Here is a 24,086-nt window from a genome sequence, read left to right as displayed (position 1 = left end):
TTATCAAGTTCTAAATCTTGTTTTGGAAGCAGTTTGTGAATTACTGGAACAAATTTTTGTTTGTTAATAAAATGTCGATTTAGCTAGAGGAAAAAATATATGAAAGTTGTTTGCCAGTTCTTAGAAGTGATGTAGTTTGCATCTTTGGAAATTATTCTCATGGGCTCGCTAACATGCCAAAGAGTCTAATTTATCTATATAATCAATATAAGTACCTCAAAATTGAAAGCCTAACAGACACAGAATTCCTAAATTTTATAACTTACTTTGCCTGTTCAGTGAAGAAATTATTTATTAGAGAGGGATAGCTACAGCTTTCTTGAAGGAGGTTAAGTATATTTCTATCTTAAAATTCCATAATAATATAATTAGTTTAATTTGATAGCTTTGAGTTGATGCACTTTGTAACAAAGAATTTGAAATCCTCAAGTTAATGCAAGTTCTTCACTTAAGTGCGAGGCCAAGACTTTTTTTTTCTAGTATCTTTATGTATAATATTCTAAGATAAAACTGTTACATCAGAAAAACATTTGATGAACAAATATCTTAAAAATAACAAATAATTTTAAAGAACTGGAAAGATACTACATTAGTTTCTTTCCCATTTTTATGTGCATGTAGGGTTGCTCATCAAGGAACGTTCTTAAGGTCTGGTCTGCCAAGTGACTGTTCAGACCTCTGTTCTCTAACAACAAGTATTAGCTCTCAAGAGACATCTCTGGCTTTAATCTAGATCTTGTCTTGCATATTCTCAAAACACTCAGGCCACCTCATAATAGTGAGGATGTCCGTAGACAAAAAGCTGTATCTAGCTTAGGCTAGCATTCCACCAGCTTAGGCACCATGTGAACCAATTATACTTCCAGCACTAACCAAATATCTGTCAAATTGATTAGACTGATTTCCTAGCATTTGAATATTTGACAGAAATGTCATCTTCTGAATTCTGGGCAAATTTATTACAACATTATGCACTGCAAGAAATAATTCCTGTATTAAACTGTATGATACTGAAACAGAGATAAAGCAAACTTCTGAATTTTAGATCAGGTCAAACCTGGTTTTAATTCCACTTTATTCTGCCACTTTTTGTAGAACTATCCTATTCAAATACATCAAACAATGATGCAAATACATTCTTAAGCTTTGCTTTTGAATTATATATGCAAGGAACCAGGAAAAGAATGCCTAGCATACTTTACTATGCAGTTTCATATTTTGAGTGTGAAAACTTGTTTATATTTAAATACCTGTTTAGGGTGGAAGCATTAAAAAATAAATCAAATGTTGTGTTATAAATTATAAAATAGGTAGAACTGACTAATTCCAATCTTCGTATTCAAACCCATCTCTGAACAGTCTAGAATTCCTTTCTCCACACTTTTTATAACTCTGTGGCAGTACCAAGATATACTTAATTTTGGACTGAATGAATAAACAGCAATTTTGATTACAAATAATAACAGGAATGCTTAATAAATATTATTTTTGTACTTTGATATTGTATATTTGCAACTGCATCAGATTAAATTGCTAGTGTAATGTTAAAACAATTAAAAAATCTTGTAAATGTTAAACTGAAGACACCTATAGCAGTTCATCAATCAGGGTCAAAATCCATTTCTTTCCAGGATTTAGAGGCATTTCTTTTGTATTGTTCAAGTTCCTAAAACAGAAACATACATACATATTAATCTAATGTCATTATTAATAGCAATAAGATACATACAGTAGCCATCTAAACATTTAAAGCATGAACATTTTTCACTGTAGAAAAAATGTACCATATGTTTTTTAACAAAATTATACTAGAAGTGCCATACATTTTGTCACATTTACTCTCACATAGGGAGATAGATTTTATTTATTTATTTATGCCTAGATACTTGCTTTCTAGGGTAGAAGAAATTTTGGGTGGGATCTTTAGACGTTCAGTTTGAGAAATCAGGCTCCCTATGAACACACAGAAATGTTAACACTGCCTGTGTTTTAAAAACAGAAATCAGAATTACCCAACAGAAACTACTGTTTCACAAACATGAAGTCAGGGCCTTTCAAGAAGCAAAATGGATCGTTAATTCCTTAAGATTATGGAAAAGAAACTAGGAAAACAAAGCCTACTTTCTTTTTTTTCTTTTTTAAAGCACAGGACTGAAATGAACTTCTGCAAGTTTATATGTCACCAGTGGTAATAATTTAGAGAGCTACCAGTGGACCTTAGAAACCCCCAGAGAACACAGGCTTGTCCAGAAAGCAGTAAGCAAAAAATATATTTTAGAGGAATGCAATGGGTGTTTAGGAAATCGACATACCAGATCTATTCAATCTATGGTACTGGATATTTGTGGAAATATTATTCATCATTGCTTGAGGTTTTTCAGGAAGTGTATTACTCCTGACAGACAATGATGCCATGCTTTTGTTTTGTTTTGTTTTTCAGTTAGTAGTTAAAATATGCTTTCAGGTGCTACTGTTGAGTAGATTGAAATGTTAGCATCTGTGTGTAAAAATAAAATGCAAACCCAATGTGGTAATTAAGATTATGCATCTTTTAGATAGTAATTAGATTATTAAAAGCAAACAGAGGCTCAAATTGTGGAGGTATAAATAAAGCGAATTAGGTATGAAAGATGAGGCAATTTACATTATGCTGTAATTGACATCAGCTGAGTACTAGCATGGTAGACTAAAGACCTTGTTTCAGTCAAAAGTGCTACTGGGAATTTTGAAGCATATAATAAAAGGTTCTAGCAACATCACCAAACAACAAATTCATCTTCTGAATTTTATGTAGCGGTGCATGCTGTCGGGAATTGTTTCTGAAGATTTTTTTTCAGCAAAAATTAATTCAGAAAGCACTACAATTGCTTTTCATTCATTTAAGAATAAGAAGGCTTCCAGTGTATTTTCAGGAAGATGATACTCTAAAGAGGTACTGTTAGACCTAACCCTGTACTGCTTGCAATGCAAAAAAAGTCATCATATCTTAATTAGATCAGGAAAAGAGGTAGACATAAACCAGTGATTAGTATAAAAGTAGCAAAGACAGACCCTCAAAAGTGGGCATGTGTTTTATATGATTGCTATTCTGATTTTTAATAGAATGGACTTAACAGAGGAAGGGAGGTTTCACTGTAGGTACCAGAACTGACAAAAATAACAAAAATCACACCTGGTGAATTTAACAGAAATCTTTGTTCTCAATCCAGAGCACAGAGGGAGGAAGAAGAAAATAAAGGGCAGAGCAACAAAGAAATCATCATCTAAAAATTGTATGGAAATAATAAATAGAATTTTCTCTCTCTCAGGAAATAACTTCAGCAGCTTTGTCATCAGTGCAAAAATTTCAGAAAGCACCATAGATTTATGAGCAATAAGAGGATTTTTAATTAGTGTATATTCTTCATGATGCTTGCAGGAATGTAGTTTTACAGTAACTTACTCATAGATGACTGACACAGAACATACTGTCTAGTCTAAATCTAGTAAGTTGCATTATTAAATACAACTCTAGTAGTACTGAACTGTTCTATCTCTAAGCCAGTCTTTACTCTGTATTTTCACTCCCTCATTATTAATATAAAATAATTATGATCTTGGAACACATTGAACTGTTGGAAACTTGCCAACAGTTAGGAATAGAAAGAATACTGTGATATTTTAAGGAGCACATGTAACATGATTTATGCTAAGTAAATAATTTCAATTCTAACAACTTTCTCAAAGGCTACAGGAAGGGGTAACACTAGACAATGAAGTTTTACATATAACAACAATACTGTCTGAGGGTCATGTCTACAGGTGTTAGCCTTACAGATTTATCATCTGACTAAACTGTTTCAAGAAAGAGGCAGATAATTTAGCAGAATTTATTTTGCTGTAATTTTAGCTAGCTAGGAGGCAATTCAGTGTAAAGGCAATTCAAAACAATACAGAAATGCAAACTATCAAAACTACAGCATCTATTAAAACTGTATAGCTATTCCACTACATATGGAAGTACAGAACAAAATTACATGTAGTTATTTTGGAGACATATCTAGGTAAGATTAATATTTAAATAATGAGAAATGAAAGGAAAAAAAAGAGATTGAATGGGAGGATATTTACAAAAAATAATCTTTAACAAATGCAGTGATTCAGGAGGGAAAAATGGTGTCAGGAAAGTATACGTCCTTAGTTTCATCTAAAATAGAAAGTAAAATAAATCCCCATAAATCAGAAATGTAATGGGAAAAAAAATCTTTCAAATACAAATTAAAGATCACTCCAGAGACCCTTTTGAAAAAAGGTACCTTCCTGCTCATAAAGTGCTATACTACAAATATAAGCAGAATTCTGTAATCTACTGTAACTATACAATCAGCGAAGAGATCCTCTCTCCAAACTGAATGAAGATCCTACGAAAGAATATATCTCAAAATATGCCAAAATGTTCATGTTAGCGTTACGCTTCCTTTGTTTTCTGGGTACCAAGCGTAGGGGCACAGATCAGGTTTATAAAGAATTAAGAATTGCAATTTAAATATGCTTTCAATTTGCTCTGAGTGCTTTAATCATTATTAGTGCTAGCAACTTGTCCTAGATGTCTCAACAATGGCATAAAGTGGATTTTTAATTTTTTTTTTTAACCTTTATGCTTCTGTACTCCTGTGTTTCTATAAATTCTTCATCTATCAAATGGGGAAGATCACACCTAATCTCGTAAAGGGATCAGGAAGAAAGACTTAACTGATGTTTGTGAGGCACTCAGGTAAGATAACATTACTACACATTCTCAGAGAAAAAAATTAATAGTTTTGTGTTCATTGAAGTGTCTGAATGGCAGGTTGAGAAGTAAGGTACACAAAGAATAAGGATGATGAAAAGAAATACTGAACAATTGAATTGAGACATCAGCAAAATAGTATATGATCATGTAATTAAAGACAATACTATAACGTCTACAAACAAGGAGGAAAAATTAAGACTGTAGGAAAAGCCTTAATTGTTGCCTTTCCTCAGTTTTGAGGGACTGACATGACTTTAACTTTCTTTTTCATGCAGTTTCTTACTGAAAGTGCCCTCAATCTGGAACATGGTGAAAATAACCAAGCAGTGAAACAAGGATTAAAAATCTTAAGCACCTAAACTTCAGTAGGAAATTTAATAAAGAGCATTATTAGAGCACTGTTAAGTTGGTTTAAAAAAATAAATACATCTTTTGTAGCCCTTTGGACATGCTTTCATGTGAAAATGAGAAAGCTTATTCTTGGCAGCTGAGTAAACATTTTAAATAACTTTCTCCACTATATGAAGACTAGCACTTATCCTCCTCTGGAGAAAATGAAAGATGCTACTGCTCTTGTTACCCATGTTAAGGTGCCTGTCATACTTCTCTGCCCAGTAACACTGGTCTGACCAAGGAGGTTCATCACACAATATGCAATCTTCTAGTTTGTTGAATGAGATTGAAATTGTCTCCTGAAGTTCTGCAATATGGTCATGTCAGAGAAGTATGCTGTAAAAATATGGCGCTCATTCTGTTGGCCAACACCGTCCCAATCTCAATCAGTCAGACAGCTGCAGATCTGACACCAAGATAACTTTGAGTTATGAATTACATGGTTAACTAGGTCAGTCCTATTTTAGGGGGAATAGGACTATGCTTCCTTGTGAGATGTTATAGAACCTCCCCTTCTTCTGTTTATGACTTGTTAAAGTCTTAACAGTTACAGCCCTGTTAGTTGAGATCTGCTTCCTTTACTTTGTTAGCTGACACCAAATGGCACCAGGCATCTACTTTTTTTCTTTTTTTTTTTTTTTTTAGTATACTAAAAAGCCAAAAAGCTAGCAGAGAATGGAGAGAAATGGATGACAAGTTTGCCACCTTGTTTATGTTTTACATGGGCTGTATGAAGAGTTAACAGCAAGCTACACATTTAAGGCTTAATACATATGCAAAATGAATGTTTTTCTGGACTCTTGAAAGCCCTGCAAAGAGCACAAAACTCCAGTCATTCCCCGAACGAATCTGCTAGTTAAGAACAAAGGCAAAGAGAGGAAAAGATAGCCTCAGAGAGCTTTCCAGAGCAAAAAGGTCTAGAAAGAGTGCGGTATGTCTCACAGTTAACTCTGAAAATATTAAGGAGGCAAAGTAATCTGGTCTAAAAGACAACATTCCTGTGACAGAATGCTGATGAGCTGGACTCTTAACTGTGGCACCCAAAGAACATATATTTTGTTCCTGTTGCTATGTTTTTGTGTTTATTCTTCTTTTAAAGCTTATCTTTGAGATAAACAAGCAACTGGTCATCACCTAGAGTCCAAAGTGGCATATTAATTAACCGAAAGTAACCAAGGAAAATGATAACATGCACTTAAATGATTTTAAAATATACACTGTCATCATATGAAACTTTCATTTTGCATTGTCCCATGATTTCATTAGCAACATGTTGCATATTAAACATCTTAATATATCCTACACAATAGATATCATGAGACTCTATAAAGAATGTCAGACACGATGCATTTAAAATGTTGCTTTAAAAAAAGGATTTTTGTGCCACTTTTCACATAACTGGGAAATCCAAAGACATTTCAAGGCCCACCGCAACTACAGAGTTCTTTTCTTTTATATGCATATTGCTATCTTGGTGCATTTCAAATTGAATGAAATTCTTTGAGTATAAAACATTTTAATAATGCGCAAATAATCTTGTAATAACGGAACTTCATGATAGAGAAATTTAGGAAATAGCTGCAGATAACAAAAGTAATTTTCTCTTTAATGCTCAAATTACTTGTATTAGTCCAACTAAAAGAAGCTACACTGGTTTGCAATGCCCTTGAACAGATTAAGATTCTAAAAGCCTGCCTCTTTTGTTTAAATACAGAAAATTAATAATTTCCCATATGATTTAATCAATGCATACCAGTATCTTCTTTTGCAAGACATAAGTATTATCCAAAAATAACAAACCTAGTACACCATACAGTTATTTTGAGATGTATAGATATACTGAGTTATGAGATTACATTATAAATTCCAAAAGCAATGTGCTTTACAAATTTTAATGATTTCTAAGACTGCTCTTGATGTAACAGAAATTCAGAACTGATGCCTACATTAACAGGATATTACAGGTAACGTGCAAGTTCAAAGACTGCAGGGCGTTGTTGAAATTGCTTTATTCTTTTACATTATTAATATATTTCTTTGGATCAGGTAACTACAGGTTTACTGCCTTATGCAATCAAACTCAACTCTAAAAAAAAGTGATAGCAGTAATAATCTAATCCTTTGGCTTTCTTTTACAAGCATGCAAAAGGTGAAATTTGCCACAGCATTTTAGGGTTAGTTGAGATTAACTGCAGTGCAATTCAATAAAACTGCCTTTCATCTTAAGAATGTGGGTCTATAAAAGCATGTGATATCTAGATTGGTACAATCCATCATCTTAAGCACTGTTAGAAAAACCTCCTTTAACTTGGAGGTAACTTGGTCCACAAAGAAGTTTAACAATGTACAAATAGCCCCCATAAAAACTGTGAGAATAGAGTGGAATGTTTCTCAGTGATTCCAGCAAAAAATTTTCCGTGTGTGAAACAAATTAACCTATGTGAAAAAGAGAGTTTCTGGAATAAGTATGTGATACTTCTTCCAAACAAAGAAAAATACACAAATCTCTGACTGATTTTAACAGACCCATACCAATGATATTGATGAAGACTATATACAGTATTTCTACTCATGTGATGTTATACGCTGATATCTATAAGGCAGTGTTCTAATCTTTGTCTAGTTTGCCATAGAATTTTTCTATTTTTCTATAAAATTAATTCACCACAAATGTAACACTTCAAAATTAATAAGAAAAAATAAAAGACCCTTTCCCCACTAAAGGTCTTTCCTGGAATTCAGAGGTTAAGCCAAATATCACTATGTGGAATAATTCTGTTCACTTTCTTTAAGATAAACATGCATAGCCTGCAAACTCAAGTCAGAAATGTTATCATCCCTGTTCCTTTCCAGTTTAAATAAAAAGATTTGAAGGTGGAAGACAAAAATAAAGAAAGTAAACAGCCCCCTCCCCAAACCTTGATACTGCTTCCTCGACTTCCTGCTAGTCAACACCCAAATGAGAGTACAGGGTGCAGAAATGAAGAAACTATTTCCAAGAAAACTTCACAGCTTTGTTTCAGTATTATTTTAGTGAAATAATTCTGGAAGAGAGCTAGAGGGAAAATTTGAATTCTTAATTTCTAAAGAAACCACAGAGCCAAAACTTGGAGATCTAACAATGCTCTACCTGCTTAACGTCTACTAATGGGGGAAAAAAAAACTATCCCAAAAACAAACTACTAAATTGAAAACTAAAGTTGAAGTTATTTAAAGGCAAAAAGGGGGCTACAAGTATATTCTGCAATTAATTCAGCAATGCTGGTGTTTCTGGAATACCCGACTGTGAACAGCAACTGGAGAACAACACACACCTGGTTTTTCTGAGCTCTCATGGCATCAACTTCATACTCAGCGTATTGTAAATCCTGTGCAGGGTCCTTGGTATCTTGTGAATCACAGAAACTCTAAAAGAAGAAATAATAAAACCCCAAATGATAAATCTTTTTATCTTCTTTTTATCCTCTTCTCTTTTAATAAGAAAATGCCACTCTGTAGATCTAATGGAAGTATTTTGCTTTTAATACAAATATATTAAAATCCTGCATTTATGGAAGAATTTTGTGCCATAGGACACCCATTAGATAAAATATACTATATATTACCTTATATTGGTAAAATGATGAGAAAGTAATAGTGCAGTTAGATCTTAAAGGGAAGAAAATAAGAATATTTGGTAGTTGTTTATTATTCTCTCCTCAAAATGAAACTATCTTTTCTGGCCCACGGCACTTGGGTTAAGGTTGCTCTTGCTAGAGCATTTAATACTCAAGACTAGAATTCAGTTCCGGTTACCAGAAGCGCTACTTCAGTATCTGTGAAATTGATTACTACCTTTTTTCCAAACACCTGAAATTTCATTTACTAACCTTGAGAGAACTAAAAGTTTAATTCCAAAGAAGCAAATACACTAAAGAAAGAAACACTATCAAATTAGAATTTTTTAAAAAATGTTGTCCTGCAGATTTCTCCTTACTCATAACAAATGGAAAGTAGCAATAAGTCAATCATACAAATTATGGAATAAAATAAAGCAGAATTATACTTATTATTAGATGAGGTGATGGAAAAAGAAATTCACACTGCATAAAAACAGCTTTGAGCTTTAAAGCATATTTTGGAACCAAAACAGAAGACTGGGAATCTACTTGGCAAATCTTCTTTAATTATACCGCTATCTTAGAACACTGATGGAGCTTGCAAGATAAGAAATTTATTCATTTCTCCAGCTGTTTCAAGGGGAGTTCGGGAGTTATGGCATGGGGGGTTGGGGAGGGTTTGTTTATTGTGTTTTAAAAGGCTATGAGCAAAAGTTACATGAAAAATAACAGTCCTGTATAGTTTTTGAAAAGTAAAATTTAGTCATTATCAAGTTAGGGCATAGTGTAATGAGAACAGCATCTTAGTGATAATTTCTTCACAAACACAAACCACCTGAAATAATTTGTAGGCTTTGGTATGTAGCAGTCAAGTGAGTGGGAAAGGGTGAATTCAGACTCCTTCTCACCAAGAAGGGAGATCCATAGACTGAAAACTAGAAAAAGCCCAGTTTGTGCGCCATAATTTGAGGTAGTTTCATAGCCCTGACTGACTTCCTTGCCTGCCCAGGTACGCCGTAGGGCAGGAAACAGACAAGGATAAAGAACTGTGATACAGTCTAGTACATGAGGAGAAAGCAGCAGCCTGTATTTGCTCAGGTCAAATAGAGAAGAATTTTGATTTCCTAACACCAGCAATTACTTTTATTGAAAAGAAGTATTTGGGGGTTTGCCTCTTGGGACCAGAAATTTCTGAAATATGTACAAGATTTATCACTACATAGGTGCCAAGGGATTCTAATAACCTTGCAAATCCAAATACTTCCCATAGCAAAATGACAGATTTTGGCAAGGAACTCTCAACACACTCGCCTTATTCAAAGCCTCATGGCCTAGGAGAACAGGGACCAGTAGCTTGCTACAGCCAGGAATAGCTTTCATCTTGGAACATCACTGTCATTTGGTTTAGGCATTAGAGGATATGTCACCTTATAAAATTCAAAAAACGTTGAGTATAGCTTGTCTCTCAATATAATGAAAGGCAATGCTATAACTTTGGAAAAAACAGAGGGTTTACATCAGTACTTTCATTATTACTAAATATGGGAAGGTGACTGAAGATGCAAAAGCTAATAATCAAAGCACCACTACATACAAATCTCTATCTTTTAAAAAATGTATGAATTAAAGAGGTTGGAAGAAAAAGAAGTGCTAAGTGAGACTGAAATTCCAGTGACTGGACTTGAAAGACAAAAATTAGCAGTGATATTACTACTACCCTATGAGAAAGCAGCTGTGCAGCAGACATGTAAATACCTACCTTGGGAGGAAATGTTTTCTCAAATACTTTCTTCCACAGTTCCAATGGTGTGTTTGCACGCATCTTTCCAATATCACTATCAGAGGCGGGTGGTGGTCCTAAGGATTATAGCACAGCACGAAGTAATACAAGTATGTTGTCTTAACAACATAAATTATCAAAGCATTTTGGATAATAATCCATCTAATTTAATATTTTATCTTCTACAGTGACAAGCTGCAACAAGTTTGAAAAAACATTGATCTCCTACCATGAAATGGGCTGAGTAGTATTGTATTTTCTTTCAAGATCTAAGCTTGTTGGTACTTTAATATTTGAAGTAGTCCCGATACTTTATTAAACTACCTAACAAAACTGCACAAGTAATTCTCAATAATACAAATACTGAATCGTAATTTTAAACTTTCTAAGCCATTTTCTTCAATAATCTGTTAAAACTGATGCTGATGTGCTATAATTTAGCTTTAAGTTTTACTTGCTTAAAATTTTTTTCTTGTTTTCAAAACCGATTAAGCAACCAACATGATGAACAGCATACGTCCTAACCTATTTGGCTCAGCGAATCCAGGCCCGCTGGTATAAATAGAGGTTTGCTGTGATCCACCGATACAGACTTGCTAAACAGAAAAAAGAAAAGGTTTCAAGTGAGCATTTAGCAATCAACAAAAAATGACATTATTCTAACCAAGACTAGACTCTTACTGGGCTCTGCATTCAAATACACATAAATAAAAATCTACTCAATTCTAGTGGTGACCATGTTTCTGATCCATCAGTTTTTAGGATCAAAAACAAGGAGTTATCACTGTCCTGTGCAGAGATAGGCAGCTGAGACACAGGAGTGAAAGTCCAAGTCTCTTTCCGAGATTGTATTTAAGAAAACAAAAAATGTTTTGGTGAGTAAATTTTTTTTATTAAGTACTTTTAGATTCTGGGCAAGACATTTAATAGTTGGACAATAATTATATTACCTTTTATCATAGCCAAATGCTAAGTGATTGATAAGAACACGGGCTTTCAGCAGGAGAGCCTCAGATTTACTGGTAAACTAAATGAATCAGAAAACAAAATATACATTATGATCCTCCATCATAGAAATATTACATTATGTCATCTGCACAGAGGATTTCAGATAGAGCCTGGCTAATTCCTGACCTCAACAAATTTGCTACATGTGCATTGAATTTACTAGAATAAAAATCTCACCCTCCCTTTCCAAAACATGAATGTATTTGTCACTGAATATATAGATCAAGAAAAATTAAATGAAAAATAGCATAAATAAAGATTAAAGAGTAAATTTTAAAATATTGATTCACAACTTTTGAAGTATGCACATTAAGAGACACAAATTTTTTGCCCAAGACTAATGAGTTATTAAGATTTTAAACTACATTAAGAATTATCCAGAATACCATAACCATTTAGAAATGTAATGAATAACTAAAACGGTACACACATCATAAAAGCAGCTTGATAGTGGCAGAAGTGGTACAGATTTATCAGAAAGCAGCTCCCAGAATATCTTCTCAAACAACTTGCTTATTCCTGTCTAAGGGCTTTGTATTCTAACAGATTCATGTCTTTGAGAAGGAAGTCAGATCCCTACTGTGGAAAATTAAGTTTCTCCCACTCTTTTCAATGGGAATCAGGATTTAGCAGCCAAAGAGTTTTAGGCTCTTAGTTCTTCATTCTTAATCAAAATAATGCTTAAATGCTTTAAAAAAAAAATAATTAGATCAAGACAGTTGTATTCTCAGTTAACAAAAGATGAATTCACGTGTCAAAGTACAAAAGCTGTACAATTATACATGGATGCAAAAGGACATGCTGTGATTATAACAATTTAAAGCAAACATAAGTTGTTTGGTAATCAAAATAAGCCACTACTAAATATTATTCATCACATAAATGATGGTTGATACAATTAGAAGCATCTTCTGATACAGAGAGTGCCCAAGTGGCAGCTTTTTTGGATTGGGAACCTGAGCATGCATGTTTCTGCCTTTACTCAGGAGATGATCTGCCAAACTCAAAATCAATTTATATACCCACATAAATAAGTCATTGTCCTCATAGTTGGCAGTTCCTACTCGTTATTGTAAAAAAAAAAAAAATCCCTGCCTTTATCCTTCAACATTGTAAGTGTGATAAACTGGTATGCTTGAACAGCTGTGAAGACAAGCCCTTGGATCTAAGTTTTTAAATCTACCGAAGCCAGGTCACTAGACCTAAGTTCATGCTTCTACCAAAAAGGCTAGTTCTCTAATTCTGTCTAGGGCGATCACTTTTTTCCCATCCTCCTTTCTTGTACCAAAAGAATTTTGCCAGATGTGCAGTAAACTCAATATGGAAACTGAGTTGCCTAACAGATCACTATTTTTATTCAGTTTTTGCTGATAGTGAGAATTATGTGGTTAGTTTGTTCATACAGTATATCCATCCATCCCCTGCCAATACCTGTAACACATTTGACAGATTAGCTCATGAAGAAAGCTACTGGAAAACCAATTAAATCCCATTTTCTCTAGGAGTTTTACATTTCTATTATTTTAAATATTGTTCCGTAACACAAATATTGCTCATCTTCTCTGTCCTTAGTTAGAAAGTGCATATACTCACCACTAATGATGCTCCATAATAATGTGAAACGAATCGAAGTGTCTTGCTTATTATTTTCCTCTTTTCAGAGTCAAACTCCTGAAAAAGTTGATATTGGAACATATATGTAAGAAACAAAAACCAAAGTATTACAGCTAGAACTTCTCATTTTTTGTATGAACTGCAATACACTTAGGCTACAATATATGAGGCTTTCAGCTGTCAGCATAATTACATCTTAAGACAGAATCAGTAACAGCCTACTCTCAAAAGAAATGTCACAATTTCCCTTTGTTTCTTTTTTACAGAGGAAGCCTAATTCAGGCAATATGTTAGTTCAGAAAAAGTTTCTTAATTGGGAATGTGTATTCGATTTCCAATTAATTTGTTTCATTTTGGTTTACATTTTTAGAAGTAGAAATACTGCCTACTAGAAGAATAAGGATTTTTTTCTTTTTATGACAATATTTAACTTTCAGTAAAGCTTTGGGTATATGCTTTCTAAATTCTAATACCTGAAAGATTCGAAAGGCATAAAAATACCTTTTCATCAATGTTTCTTTAATGTAAGATCATACAGATGCCCTTCCCTGGATAAAGTGGGCAAAAACCTGGTCCCAATGAAGCCTGCAGGAGTCTGTCCATAGACCCCAACGGAGTTAGGCTGTTTTTCTGCGCTTATTACATGAGAGTCACTAATTTTTAAAGAGGTCGTGGCTCAGCATAAAACCTCAGTATGAAAGAAAGCACAATACCTTATTAATAAAGAATTAAGTAACTCAAAGAGTCAGCCAAGTATCAATTCATTATGTAGACATCCAGAGAAGCACAGGCTGCCAGCACAGCAGCTAGAAATCAAACATACTGTTCTAGTTCCTCATGATCAACTGCTCTTTGAAAATTGAATACGCATTTGTTTGATTTTTAACATCCTGGGGGAGAATCCAGCAGTACTATGACACTTCTTTCCTCTCCCCCTAGAAGATGCAATTACTCACTTGTCTCTAAAAACTTAAGAAGTACTTGAAAAGTTCCAGCCTGAAACGATAGTTTACTGTTCGTGCTGCCACAACTACCAGAAAATCTGACCAGCTGACTTGAGAGGTGCCCCTCTTTCACTGCCATAAACTTACAGCTGCTGTCAGAAGGGGCACATGGAGCTGGACTTCTCTCATTATAAAAGGAAGTAATGAACATGATGTTTTTGGTCTGCAGCAACTTGTATCTCAACATTTTCCAAGTACATCTCAAAAATCATCAATTTGGGAGTGTTTTGTGAAGGAATGAGAGTATGCCTTCCATAATGCTGTTGGATGGAAAGATTTTTTTTGTGGTAGAAGGCTGACTGGCCGTACTTTTGTTCAAATTATTACTACTATATTATGAAGATTTTAGTATATAGAATCTTTACTAGGAACCTTTTAATTATATAAAAAAATAATTAAGTATTACTTACATGAAAAATATCATATTTACTTCCAATTATCACCAAGGGTATTGGGAAAGGGTCAACTAACTCATAATCCTATTAAACAGATACATAACAGTTAAGGAGCGTAAACAAACTGTAGAAGATTGCAACTGTTAAAACAACTGAAGGGGGTTAAAATTACTTCATAGAAGACAAGGTCTATTTTTTCAAAACCTTAAGATAGATGAATAAACTTTAATGCAATATCCATGCCATATTCTACAATTTTCTCATTTTCTTCAAAAATGGTCAGGAAATAATCCCTCTAAGCAGTCAGAACACTTACTGGCATAAAAGGGCTCTTACACTATATATTCCAGCACTATATACTCCAGCTCCAACATTAGATGGGAAGGGAAGACAGGAAAAACCCCATCTATTCACAGAACAACTGCCAGATTGGATTAGTAGAACTGGCTCTTTGACACATTCCCCCACCTTGCATCATATCCAAAGTAATACGGACAAAAGCTCAAGAAAATTAAGCTGAATTATTTGCTTGTGTCACACAGTTGTCCTCCCCACATCACATTTTCCAAACTCTTAAAAAATATTTAATATGATTTTCAAATGCTTGATATCAGCAGAAAGAGGAAATGTCACTTAACAACCATGCAAATGCAATTCAATACCAATGGACAAAACCAGCTCTGGGGATGTAGATTTAACTGTTAAATAGTTCACTTCTGATAAAAGTTTTAATAAGTAAGTAGATTACAATAATTCTCAAATTGTCTGGAAGGTTTTCCTGTAGTCCATATGAAATAAGACAATCCCCTCGTGTTCATGCAATTATTTAGTCAAGCTGCTTTGGCTGCACCAGAGTGGAAAAGAGATGTGTTATAGCAGAGGTTGACCTAACTGTTTCCTTCTAAAACCAGTTATTTCACATACAGATTAAACGACAGTCAGTATATTAGCAAGAAGCTGCACATGCTGAAAATCCTCTACTTTGAGAGGAAAAATAATGGCTTCACTCATACACTGTCAAGGCAAAAGCTGTGAGCAAAGTTATCATAACTTAAAACTGGATGTATAGAATATAGACCTGAAAAAAATTTGTTTTAGCTTCTTAACTAAGAAAAAAAAAATTGGGATAACATCAGAAACGTTAAAACTGGCATACTGACCCCGATTAATTTTTTGACTACGGAATTAATTTTTGGCTATGGACTACTGTAGGTGCATCCAGCCTTTTTAAACAAAGTCTGCAACTGATATGGTTTATCATGATAGCCTATAATCCTTTATCCAGGTCAATGAAATATATCTAATCCTTAAAAAAAACTCTAAGAACCTCATAAATTCCTGTTTATCATAAAAATATGTTTAGCTATAAAAAGGCAAATTAAAATCTGCGTAAACTGTCATTTACTTTGACTATAAAAGATAGTATTTCCTCCCACAAAATTGACATATTTTTTTCTTGAACAATGATGAAAGTTTAAAGAGAACCGAGGAGTAACATCACATTTTATTTTCATCCTTTCTGGTTTTGATAATGAAGGCTGAATAGAAATTCTAATTTAGAAGGTATAATTGTGTTTCCTACAGTGCAAGTATAACAAGTTTTCTCTTCTTAACAATTACTGGCATTTTTCTTTTTACTTATTGAAAAAAGGTTGCAGTTTTCTGATATGTAAGCCCCTATATGTAAACTTGACACTGTGGTCATAATTTATTGCCACGTGTGCTTTTAGGCATTTTCTTTTTGTGAATTATCTTCTTTAAAAGTGAAAACCGAAATCATAATCCAGCAGATCTCAAACCCTATACTCCAAATCTACTGAGTGTTGCATATGTTGCTTTCTCAAAAATTTTAAGTTACTTTTCAATTTTTGAGTTACATAAGCATTTGCTGTATTACAGCATTTTATAGAAGTTACAGCAACTAGATTTATGTGCCAAGTCTTTGAATTGTTGAATACTTATCTATGTATTATACACACACAACATTTGCACAGTGACTTTTCATTTCTATTGCACATAATCTAGTTTAGCTTTTCCAGAGATTTAGTTAGCAATTATGTTTAAAGGACTGATGTTAACATTTCTGAAACTTTATAATTTAATTAGTTGTCAGATTATCAAAAGGCATTGAGTTTGTGATAGACATTTAAATAAATGCAAAGTATATAGTCATGTTGATGGCTGTTATAACTATATTCTTTGCTTAAATTTGTACCTTCAGCTAGTCTCTTGCTAGATGACTTTTGTACATTCTAGTTTTCATCTTCATTTTAAAAAGATGAGGGGGGAAAAAAAGCAAACTGCTACTCTAAAACTATTTCTTTTGATTGGTGTAACATGCCATAACAATCACATTAGATATCTAACAAAAAGATATAAGAAACCTTCTTTCCTTGTTTCTGCTCTTATTGAATTTTTATTAAATTGCTGTAATTTTCCAGTGAACAGGTTCATCTACATCAAATGGATTTTCAGTCATGCATAAAAATCTAAAAGAGTTGTTTATGATTTTCAAAAGCATTATCTTTAACTGTATAAAGGCCTGTGACATCTGGAGAAAATATTAGAAGTAACTTACTGGGTGATCCCTCTGCAGATTGTTCCGCATCCTCTGTTTAATTTCAGTAGCTACTTCAGGATTTGTCTTTTCTAGTTTGGTTAAAATTTTGTTCACATGGTTCCTGGTGACCTGCAGAAGTTTCTCCATAGTAGTCCAGAGTTCGTTAGGTTTGGACAAATCCAATACCAGAACTACAGCAAATGATCTATTAAAAAAGCATTATTTGGTCAAATCTTCAGTGCATAAGACAATTAACATTTTTATATACAAACATACCAGTAGTACAAATGGTGAAAGCAAAAAATGTGAAAATACAAATGCTAAGATATAATTAAATGTAAGAACAAAGAGAGATGGCTTTTCTAAGGATACTCTGAGCTCTGACGAAACCTTTCCGTCATCTCTTGTTCAGAACTATTACTTTGGCAACTTTCCATCAGGGGTTTTGGGGGATTGTATACATCAAACTTTGTTTCTGGAGACTTTGTTTCAAAGCAGTAAGATGCGCAAATGTCCACAGCCCATTTAGCTCCTCCCTTCTGTATCACTGGGTAAGATACTATCATGTATCCCCGCCATCTCACAACTCTACAGTCCCAGATGAAGCAATGTTAGCAAATGGTTAGGATCTTTCCTAACCATTAATGTATTAGAAAGTTCTATACTTTCATTATTATTTTGTAATATGAAATGGAAAAAACTGGTTAAGGGCAATATTCTGTGCCATGGACAGTGCTAATCAGCTGGAACCTCAAATGAATGTATGAGAAAGTCTTCTGAAAGATGAATGGAAGAAGTCAGAGTACTGAAGACTTGCTTAGCAATTACCAGGCAGATTATGATGAGAAATGTTTATATGTAAACTCCTCACTTCCCAAAACCCTGCCTCCCAAAACTCTAACTGCATTAAAGTGCAACTGTAAAGAACAACATCGCAAATGCAGCCATTTGAATGGATGCAATCATTCTTCCACATTCCAGAGCAGAGTGGTATTAGAAAGACTACAAAGCAAAGTAAATGTCCAATTTCACTTTAAAATGCTGCAGGAAAAAAATCTGGTGAAAAGGCTCTCAGTGAAACTAGATATAGTTGATGGAACTTTTAAATAAGCCAATTGCTTGACTACAGACAGATGAGAAAACCAGTGAAAAGCACTTGTATTTAAGTTGAAATGGTAGAATTTTTGAGTAGTATGTTAGAATATTGCCTTATTAACACAAGTGGTCTTAGGGAACAATGTTGCTATCCCATCAAAGAATCTTAAGATCATCCACATCAGAAGATTCCTCATCAGTAAAAAGGGAAAAAAAACTGATGGAGGCAGAGCTCAGTTAAGTTCATTTAGGCAATAGCTGAAAAATGATAGTTGATTTTTTTTCCCCCAAGCTCTTCTAGAAACAAAAAGCTTCACATGCCAGAAGCGGGTTTTTTTTTCCTTCTGTCTTGGTCTCTCACTAAATAATGGCATTATCTCAATAGCAAATGTACATGATAAAAATTATATCCCTCCTTTTTCTTTTTTTTTTCCCCCCACAGAAGTTAAAGCTCACTAACAAAGAAATAAAGCAATGCATCATAACACAAAACGTATCTTTTGATCCTTTTCTGTTTTGATCTTTTTTTGATCTTTTGATCTCTTTTCTCTTCCACTTTCAACTCCATCTTCCCTAACCAGAAAAAACGTAAAATGCACCCCCCCCATCACCTTCTCATTTCTTCATGCAACTCTTCTTTATGCATTTCTTCCTCCTCTGCTATTCCATCACTTTTATGGATTTTTCTCACTACATTCTCTTAATTCTCTCTACATTCCTATTTCCTTTTGTCTTCAAATCATTTGAATAGTTTTAGTCCCTCTCAGAAACATCCTCTCTCTTGTATTTTTCATCTCATCAGATGGTCACTTCACTTCCCAAAAATCCAGGTTGTTTTTTTTTTGTCACAATTTTTTGCCTTGTTTTTTCACCCTAAAATACTGCCCCTCACAGACATAGCATCTATGTTTGCATACGGAAGTAGGAAGCAAGATTTTACTTTTCATATGCCCCCAAGTTGCTTTTTCTGCTCTTTCACTGAGCATAAAGATACTATGTCTTCTCTTTTTCTGTATTTCTTGTTCTATCTACTTAAGGCCAACCTATTTCCTTCATGTTATCGCTTTCTCTTGTTGTTGGAGACTGCTAAGAACTTGGCTTATTAAGAGAGAACAGTGAAAAGGAAGGTCACAAAGCAAAGTATCGGTGGTATCACAATGATTTTTAGAAAAAATCATAAATGTTCTATATTACATTTTGAAAGAGTTTTCCACAATAAAATGCCTAGAGATTTACTTATGTTTCAAGGAAAGCTGAAGTTAACTTTGGAACTGTAATATTAATCACTTACCTTATGTTGTTGCTAGTGATTGGTATTCGAATCAGTTCCAGTAATGAGGTTCCACCACCTAGTTCCCAAAAATGAGCTATATCTTTGGGCTGTAAAAGAGTTTCTTTATGTTAGAAACATGTATTTCCATGCAACACCAAGAGAAGATCTTGATTTGATAAACTGGCTTTTCATGCAAGTGACTCAGAACAAGAACATGTATTATTTCACTAGTATTTTCTGAAAAACAAAACCAAATAAAGAACTCCCTATGTTCAAGAAATCCCATGCAACACTTACGAAAGACTCCTGGCATGCCTATGACTGTCTTGATAAATGACTACGGTAAAGTAAAAAAGTCAGGAAGCAGCATGATTAATGATAAACATAAAAAAATCAGGTTCTCTTCACTTTTTGTTTATTGCAGCTCAAGACTAATGCTTTTTGAGAAGTTTGCAACTGGAAAAGTAATGAATCTCTACTTTCGCATTTAGTTTCTGGGAAAAGTTTTAAGTGATTTTTATCTTTCAGAGTCAGATTTCCCACTCTCTGCTTCAGTAATAGAAACAGCAATTACCTGCAGCAATAGTTATTGCTGCTGGGCAGTGTTGTGCTGTGATGGGAATGGGTTCGATATTTCTGTTAACGTAATCTGCAATGCAAAATTTAGCGATATGGACACATAAGCCAAAAATTTAATTATGATTTAACATCCTCTAAGATGATCGCTTCTCTCATAAAACTGGTTGTAAAGTATCTTCATCGGTTTGTACTCATTTTGCATTTTGAAGACAAAGTTAAAGGCATGCATACTGTGTTACAATGGGAAAATAAAAGCACTCAAACACGACTAACATGGTAGTTTTTATAGATGAATCTGATTGCTTTGTGTTATACTTTGGTCTCTGACCTACTGTGTTTTAGTGAGAGGGAAAAAACATATTACAGATTAAAACATGAAACTAAGCTAGCTAATTTAAATAAAATTATATTTAAAAACTTTTTATTTCACAAACAATAAGCTAAAAAAAAAAGATTCTCATACATAAAAATAAACCACATATATTATTTTTATGTGTGTGTGTATATAAAGATATGGTAAACTATACTTTCTGGATACTCACTGTATTGTGTCTCCTTGCCCTTCTTCCAAAAGTATATTCCAAGGCTAAGGTTGGCTTTGGACTCTCTTCCCTATGCAAGGAAAAATAACTTCATTTTGTCAAGATCCTCCAAATAAAGAAAATTAATTCTACAGTTACTAAATTATATTTATCAGTCAGTTCAGAATTTGGCTTAGAAACAGCAGTAGGCTTAGAAACAGCAGTACAGAGACGGCACTTTAGGACAACAGGTCTCAGTTGCTGAAGGCAGGAGAAGTAGCAGCACCAACCTGAATAGATGGCCATTTAAGCTCTCTAATACTGGAGAAGGACTGAAGGGGTCAGATGACAGGTAGTAATGAAGGGAAATAAGTTTATCCATAAGTGATCAATCAGTCACAGAAGACAGCATCTGTATACATATATTATGAATTATCACACAATATAACTATTTATGTAAAATTCTAATCCACAGTTGAAAACTACTTCTAAAAATTCAACACATACCTCTCAAGACACCTCAGTATAATAGCAGTCTTACCCTGGAAATTAAAAACAAAGAAGAATCCTACTGTAATGTCATTAAAGCATAGAAGTTATATCGCTAAATGAAACTCACTCATTTAACATTCCAATAATAAAGTACCGGAAAAGTGTAAACTCATGTAATTGTTTGTAGCCTTATAGTGGAAACTTAACTGCCAACTTTCTGTCAGAATCAAGTTACACTACCATTATTATAATTATAAACTAATAGAGACGACAAATACAGTATTAGGAATAGTGTGCTTAAAATTAGACATTACTGATCAACCTGGCCAACTCTGCTAAAACTGTTTAACAGTTTTTAATTATTAATAATGCATTTATTTAATGTTTGGTTTCCACTGAAATTAAGTTATCATTGATGAGATGGAAATAAAAAGAATGCTTAAAAGACAAATAAACTTACAGAAGAATATGTCTTTACACTGTTGAAATTCAGACACTGAGTACCATGCCACACTGAAGGGGCTAGAACTTCTACAGTTTACTCCTGTGTCCTTTCCTATCTCAAAAATCAGTGAATTTCAGGTAAATCTGAAATCAGGTAAAATCACTGTATTTTCTCTGAAAAAAGTATTTTTAAAATTGCTGATCAGAGTTTGCACATTTACCAATCCTTTTAAAATAAAAATTGTATTCTTAAAAATATTACTCACTTGGTCCAAAAGGAAAATATTTCCTTATTAACTTTTCAAATAAGTGTAACAGAAGAAAAATATGAAATTACTAATGACCCAGCTTATGAGACAATGAGGTAAAACAACCTCAGACATGTAGAATCATGAGCTTGCAATCACTCATAATGCACGTTCAAATCTTTCTGACATAGATACAGACACAATTCATAGCAGGATGCCAAGGCCTCTATTTACAACAAAACTGGTATCAATGGACTTAAATTAGATTGTTACCAGTTAAACCTTTACAAGGGGAAATTTGACATGTCAAAGAATTAAAGAGGGTAGCGTTATTTCTGGCAGTTACTTTTACAAAAATTAATGAAGCCAAACCTCAAAGAATTAGCACATCGTCGATGACAATGGTTGATATTTTGACTCTCCAAACGTAAACTTGAACTTCTGAATTGTAATAAAGTCCAATTGGTCCACACTCTGTGGAATGCCCGCTCTACAAATTCAGAACATGACATATTTTGTCTTTAGAAGAATTGAGTGGATCTTAATATCTGAAAATATCAGATATTTTCCCTGACACAAACTATGTTGAAAAAGCACAGAATTGTACAATATTTAGCGTTACCCCATTTTTGTTTCCCATAAATAATATTGATTTTTCCCAAACTTCCACACGCTTGCCATTGTCATTAGGATTTTCTCTCTTCTCCACTTCAGCTATAGCAAGATCCCACAAAGTATCACTAGTTGGAAAAAAGAGAGTGTCATTAGAGAAAAACAATGGACCCTAGACGATAATTCCTGAAAATACCTAAATGGATAAGTGAAGAGTATTGTGGTTGATATTATTATTATTGTTGTGTTGTTATTTCACATCACATGCCCTCTGCTTGTCGAAGTACTTCTTTTAACAAAACGAGGTTAAGTAAAATTCCTCAGGTAACCCCTACAGACATTTGTGGCTGATGCTGAGTAAATACCAGCTGTGAGGCGGGAAGTACATTTATGGCACATTTAAAAGGTTTTCTAACGATCAAGGCCTTTTACAGCACCCTGCAGCTCAGGCTGGCAGTCTCTGGAGTCGGAAGCTCCCGGACGCCGGCACCGGAGGAGCCGCTCACGCGTCAGTGTGCTCGGGCGGGCTCAGGACCTGCCCTCGGTGTCCTGGGGAAGTTACTGCCCAGGGCAAGGAGGGCTTCCCCTTCTCAGGCTCCCCCAGGGCCACCTGCGGGGCGGTGGGGGTGGGTTAGGCCTCCCCCTTTTCTATGGGGTCCCTAACAGAAGCAACCGGCTCCTCACACCAAGGGGCAGGCGTGCCCCCATCTTGCCCGTGGCCTCGCTCGCCTTCAGGGGCAGAGGCCGAAACAGCCACTTTTACACCTCCCTCCTTCCCTCTTCCAGGCTGTCCTTCCCGGCCGCCGGCTCCTTCCCCGCACGGCAGCGGGGGCGAGCCGCCGGGAGGAGACAGGGGAGGCTGCCGACCACCCCTCACGGAGCCCGGGCAGGGGGCCCCGTTACCTGGCCTTGGACATCGCTCCGCAGGGCCCGGGCCTGGCTCCCCGTCGCCATGGGAACCAGGCAGGGCACGCTGGGAAGCGTAGTTCCGAGGCGGGGGTGGGCGGCGGAAGGGGACGGAGGACACCTCCCAGCGGGGCGGTGCCGCAGCTTCGCGCCGCCTTCCGGCCCGGCTGCCGCGGCGGCGCTGTTCTTGCCTCAGCCCTCCCCGCTGCTGCGGCGCTGTTCGCTGGTAGCGTGCGCGGCGCAGGGGCGCGCTCCGTAGCTGGTAGCAGTGCGGCGGGCGCGACTTTCTCTCAGTTGTCCGCGCTGCGGCGGCCTCAGCCGCCTCGGGGGCCGCGGCCGCCGCGCCCCTGAGGTGAGGGAAGGCCCGCGGCGGTTCCGAGGAGGGTCCCGCCCGCCCCCGGGGCCCCGGAGTTGTTCGTGGGACCCGCAGGTGCCTCCTGTTTATCGGGTGCTGAAAATGGTGACCCGTCTTGCTACCAGAGTGAGCGGAGCTGGTGTGAGGGGTGGCGGGGTCACTGGGTCTTTGGCGGACCTCGACTGTAGCCCTTGTTAAGTGACAAAATACTTCAGCTGTGGAGAAAGAGGGGGATGAATAAACAAGTCATAAATGGCAGGAGTCTTATTTTACCTCAGCCTTAAGCGTGGGCTCCTGATACAACTCACGGTTCCCAAGATAGCTTTGTTGTGGAGGGAGTGAAACAAGACCTGAGGTAGTTCCCACGCCCTAATAAGTGAACTGCTGTATAAGAAAATAAGTGTAATTATTTTGTCGTTACTGGGGCATACAAATCA

At 35.5% G+C, this 24,086-nt stretch overlaps 1 protein-coding gene across 1 annotated transcript; it reads right to left on the bottom strand.

Annotated features, from left to right (window-relative positions):
• Window positions 1-1,539: 1,539 nt before the first annotated feature.
• Window positions 1,540-23,316, bottom strand: DYNC2LI1 (dynein cytoplasmic 2 light intermediate chain 1). The gene is given in 14 exon segments (XM_059835433.1): window positions 1,540-1,666; window positions 8,444-8,472; window positions 8,475-8,571; window positions 10,523-10,620; window positions 11,069-11,139; window positions 11,494-11,570; window positions 13,145-13,222; window positions 14,580-14,648; window positions 17,143-17,329; window positions 19,511-19,599; window positions 20,614-20,683; window positions 21,100-21,134; window positions 22,399-22,516; window positions 23,292-23,316. Coding segments are annotated over 14 exon segments (1,098 nt in total). The 5' UTR covers window positions 23,306-23,316; the 3' UTR covers window positions 1,540-1,600.
• Between the last annotated feature and the right edge of the window lie 770 nt (window positions 23,317-24,086).

Source organism: Gavia stellata, chromosome 2 (assembly GCF_030936135.1).
Source record: "Gavia stellata isolate bGavSte3 chromosome 2, bGavSte3.hap2, whole genome shotgun sequence".
Lineage (NCBI taxonomy): Eukaryota > Metazoa > Chordata > Aves > Gaviiformes > Gaviidae > Gavia > Gavia stellata.
This window is presented reverse-complemented; position numbering and strand designations above follow the sequence as displayed.